Source organism: Galeopterus variegatus, unplaced genomic scaffold (genome assembly GCF_000696425.1).
Source record: "Galeopterus variegatus unplaced genomic scaffold, G_variegatus-3.0.2 Scaffold3938, whole genome shotgun sequence".
Lineage (NCBI taxonomy): Eukaryota > Metazoa > Chordata > Mammalia > Dermoptera > Cynocephalidae > Galeopterus > Galeopterus variegatus.
Window position 1 is genome coordinate 50455 of NW_007730049.1, and position 4819 is coordinate 55273.

A 4819-nucleotide genomic window follows, 5' to 3' on the forward strand; every position below is an offset into this window, starting at 1 on the left:
ATGGCAATAGCCTTCACCGATCCCACAGCCCCCAGTCTTGGACATTCCAGCCCACCATCCACACTCTAGAGTGACCACAACAGGCAAACTAGACCATGCTGGCCCCGCTCCCAAATCCACAGCTTTCATTGTTACACCTCGCACGTGTGTGTGCCGATCACATGTGTGTGCCGATCATGTGTGTGTGCCGGCGTGTGTGTGCCGGTCACGTGTGTGTGCCGATCACATGTGTGTGCCGATCATGTGTGTGTGCCGGTCACGTGTGTGTGCCGATCACATGTGTGTGCCGATCATGTGTGTGTGCCGGTCACCAGGGAAGCTCATGTCTGGTGCAGCATCCCAGGCTCCACTCACAGAGACGCAGGCGGCTTCACCCCTCGTTCCCAACAGTCTCCAGCCACATCAGGACATTAGGGCTCATCTTCCCAGGAATCCTGGGACGAATCCCCTCTGGGCGCCTTGCTTCGCTCTTCAGTGGCTGCTGCTTATTTTGATATTTGTCCTTCTTGGGGAACTGGAGAAGACCTTTGGTACTTGAACAAATGTTCCGTCGTGTTTTGTTACTACATGTTTATGTCCCCCTTAAATTATACAACTCAAGAGAGTGAACATCGGCGCCTTGCTTCGCTCTTCAGTGGCTGCTGCTTATTTTGATATTTGTCCTTCTTGGGGAACTGGAGAAGACCTTTGGTACTTGAACAAATGTTCCTTCGTGTTTTGTTACTACATGTTTATGTCCCCCTTAAATTATACAACTCAAGAGAGTGAACATCTGTCTCTCTGGAATCGCTGCCAAAAGGGAGGTGCAGCCTCTCCTCCTGTCCCCTGTCCCTGTCCTTTTGATCCTGCAGTGAGGAAGAGAAGCACCACTCATTCAGGCAGCAAATATTTTCTGAGCACCTACTATGTGCCAGGCATATATAATGTGCTTTGGGCACATTAATCCCTCCTTCCATCCCTCCCTTCATCCATCCCTCCATCCCTCCCTCCATCAATCCATCCACCCCTTCATATAGTGGGTGACCTCAGATGCCACATCCAGCTTGAGAACTCTGCAATGTTAGCACTGAGCGTTTACTATATACATGACTGCTGCCTTCTGAGAGTTATCAAGAAAATGACGATCCCTGTCATGCCGGTACAAATACATGAAACTTTCAACACCGCTGCACAGCCTATCGAGGGGTGATTTTCAGGAATCGCTGACTACATGGCAAATGGCAGGAGTCAGAGATGAAGGGTCCTGCCTGGAGGAGGAGAGATGAGAGCTGAGCTTTGAAGGATGAGGGGGACCTGGCATCAGAGCAGAATGGTGGAGCAAATGCCTGGAGGTCAGAAAGTGCCCAGTTCTTTCAGAGGCCAGTTGGTTTGGCTGTAAGGGCAGTTGCTCGTGGAGGAGCAGTGGGGGAGGAAAGATCAGAAAGGCATCCACCTGAGATGCAGGAGGGCTGGCAAAATCAGGCTGAGAAATTTGGGAATGTCCTTCTCAGGTCAGGGTGGAATCACCCATGACTCTCAGATTGGAACCTGACCTTCGGACATGTAAAATTAAGCTTCTACCAATTAACCTTTCCCACTGTTAAAACCCAGATGCATTTATAATTGTTGCAACTTAGTTTGGCTTTTTAAAAAGAGTTTCGAGGGCCGTCCAGTTAGCTCAGTTGGTTAGAGCGTGGTGCTGATAACAGCAAGGTCCAGGGTTCCATCCCCGTACTGGCCAGCCGCCAAAAATAAAATAAAATAAAAATAAAAGACTGTACAATTAGAGTATTTTGTGATCCTCTGCAGCAGGGACTATTGGTCTATTCTTCGCCGAATCAGCAGCACTCCTCGGAAGGTGCTCACCCTAGGCTTGTTTAACAGGAGGGAGTGTGAGGCCGGAGTAAAGCTCAGGGCCAAGTGCTCCTTCCCTTCAGGAGAACTGCTCTGCACTAATAAGCACAAGGCAGTTACGTTCTGTATGTGGTTATTAAATTTGGAGGAAACAAATATAATAAAATGAAGACATCTGTAGAGAGGTTGAAAATAAAAGTGGAGGATAAAAGAACAATCAATAACCACAGGTTTCCCGGAGCCTACCTTCAAAGACGTTATAGAAGAGCCGAGTACACATATGCACTTAGGAAAATAACACCAGGCGTGGGGTGGGGGCTGGAAGGAACCAAAGAGCAAAGGAAATGCTCCCTTCCCGAAGCTGCCTGCATGTCCTGAAGCCTCATAAAGAAGAGGTTGAGCCTGGCCCGGGGAATCTGACCAGCAGGGGTTCAAGGTCTGACCTCACCTCTCCCAGCTGGGGCTGGGCAAGGTGCCCCGGGAGCCTGTGTTCTTCCCATCGGTAAGACTGGTAATAGCAGAGCCCCCTCCTGTTACACAGCGGCCACAGGGGTAAAGAGCTTAGCCCAGGTGTAAGTGCTCGCGAAACGTCAGCTGTTGGCAGCATTTATTAACCTGCTTTTATGGCACACCCATTCATAAAGGAATTGGAAGCAGCAAGTGGGAACGTTCCATCAGGAGAGCCCTGCTCACGACAGATTAGGTGTCCCTCACACAGGAGACAAGGAAACGCAAAGAGCCCTCCACTTAAGAGGTTCTGCAAAATTCATAGGAGGGTCCCTTCTATTAAGTGGAGAATTCTGTGTAGGTGCCCAGTGCACAGGTCTAGTGAAAGCAGAAGATTCAGATTTCTACCAAGAAAAGTCAAGCTGGGGTTTGGGGGGTTGTGGGGGAGGCATGGCAGGGTGGAGGAGGGGGTAGTCAGGAGAGGGGATGGGTTGGGGTGGTGAGAGGAGGGGCAGAGGGGAGTGGGCAGGCCCAGAGGTCTGTTACCTTCGTGAAGCTGCACTGTGAATCCAGACCAGAAGGTGGCAGGACTGCTGAAACTAGAAGGGCAAACGCCTATGTGATTCTTGACCCTTTGCGGACACCGTATCGTTTCCTCCGTTGGGCGGGTTTAACTGCCCGGAAACGGAAGTCTCGTTCTTTTCCGGTCCCATTGCTTCTCGCTGCTCTCAGTGATCGTCTCTCGGGCGGTACGCGGGGAATTGGGGGTAATCCGGGGTAATCCGCAGCAGGGTAAAATCTGGGGACCCCCGGGCGTGCATCGATGGTGCGTGGGAGGAGGGGGAGTGCGATGGGGCTGGTATTTCGGGGGACGGAGGGCAACGGGGGTCATGACCCGCCTCCGCGTGCGGTTAACGCCAAGGACTGTTCCCCGCAGGTGCCGTCCGCGCCCAGTTTCTGCGGGTCTCGTAACCATGGTGAGTCTGGCCCCCACCTGGCACCGTCCCGGGGAGGCGCGCGGGGCCTGGGGCGAGGGCGGCAGGGCCTCTCCAGCAGTGTCCGGAGGCCGAGAGGGGCTGGTGGCCTCGGTGGCTCCGCGGTTTATACTCCGTTTCCTTTGTATTGCAGCCTCGGAAGATTGAGGAAATCAAGGACTTTCTGCTCACAGCCAGGCGAAAGGATGCCAAGTGTAAGTGGTGGCGCCGCACGTTTTAGATGGGTTGGGGTAGCGGCCGCGTTTGCGTGGAGCGGCGCCCGCGCTGATACTGCCCCTGGAGCGTCCTCCCCGAGGTGACAGGCGCCGTGTGAGCCTGTGCCCGGCTGTCCGGGAGCGGGGGTGTTTCGTGTTCCCCATAAGAAAAGCCTGTTCGGACACTTGTGAGGTGGAAAGAGTTCTTAGGCCATCCTTCTTAGCTGATCGCGAGCACCTTAAGTACCGCTGTGAGTTCATGTTTGTTCTGTTGTGTATCCAGTAGCTTCCCTTCCTGGACGGAACCTTTACTGCGTGAAAGTCTGGAAACGCGCGTCCCATAAACACTGAGTTTAGTGCTGCGTGTTCAGTTCTAGGCATGTGACGGACTGAGTACGGTCCTTGCTCACCATGCGTTTCATTACTAGGTGATTTAACTTCGCGTACAGATGCTCCTCTACTTAGATGGGGTTACGTCCCATCGTAGGTTAAAAATATCCCAACTTGAAAATGCGTTTGATAGACCTAACTTACTGAACATCGTTGCTTAGCCCAGGCTGCCTTCAAACACAGAGCCTATTTCATGATAAAGTGGTGAATATCTTGTGTAATTTATTGGAGGCAGTACACTGTACAGTATCAGTTGTTTACCTTTGTGGTCCTATGAATAACTGGTAACTGCACTGCCCAGAATCACGAGAGCATGTCATACCACACAGTGCTAGCCCTGGGAAACATCACAATTCAAAGTACAGTTTCTACTGTGAATGCATATCACTTTCGCAGTATTGTGAAGTCAAAAAACTTTGAGTCGAGCCATAGTAAGGTAGGGACAGTCTGTATTCGTTTTCCAGCTTGTAGATGAGGGGAAAGGAGGTAATGAATCAAAAATAAAACAAGTTTTCAATTTGTGCCAGCCTCTGCTCCCCATGTACTCACTTTTTACACCAAACTTGAGAAATAGTTCTGTTACGCCTTTGTTATAGTTGAAACAGGTTTGGGGGCTTGTGCTTAATACACATAAGATAGATGTTGATTTATATGTTGTGTCACTTTAACCCACAGTCATCTTTTTTCCTGCTACACGAAATACTCATAGCTTCCTTTCCCTCTCACAGGTTTGTCATAAAGATAATCAGATAATTTGTGAAAGTGTAACAGCATTGGGCAGATGTATTAAGGTGGGCTAAGAAACCAACCTCCACTGCCCTAAACCAGCCTTTAAATGAGTTGGGGAGGGTAGAGAGACAGGGTGGGTCATACGTGTGTTCCCATTATCCAAAACAGGTTGTTGACTTTGATCCTCTGGTATTGTACGGACTGGGGACCATTGTGGGGGGGGGGGGGAAT

At 50.8% G+C, this 4819-nt stretch overlaps 1 protein-coding gene across 1 annotated transcript in view; it reads left to right on the forward strand.

The window, feature by feature from the left end:
* Nucleotides 1-2928: 2928 nt before the first annotated feature.
* The window catches only part of RPL38 (ribosomal protein L38), a 5477-nt gene continuing 3586 nt past the window's right edge, over nucleotides 2929-4819 (forward strand). Inside the window, exons 1-3 of the mRNA XM_008586326.1 lie at nucleotides 2929-3029; nucleotides 3218-3257; nucleotides 3409-3469. Coding sequence (XP_008584548.1) covers nucleotides 3255-3257; nucleotides 3409-3469 — 64 coding nt within the window. The 5' untranslated portion in view covers nucleotides 2929-3029; nucleotides 3218-3254. The remainder of the gene's footprint in view (nucleotides 3030-3217; nucleotides 3258-3408; nucleotides 3470-4819) is intronic.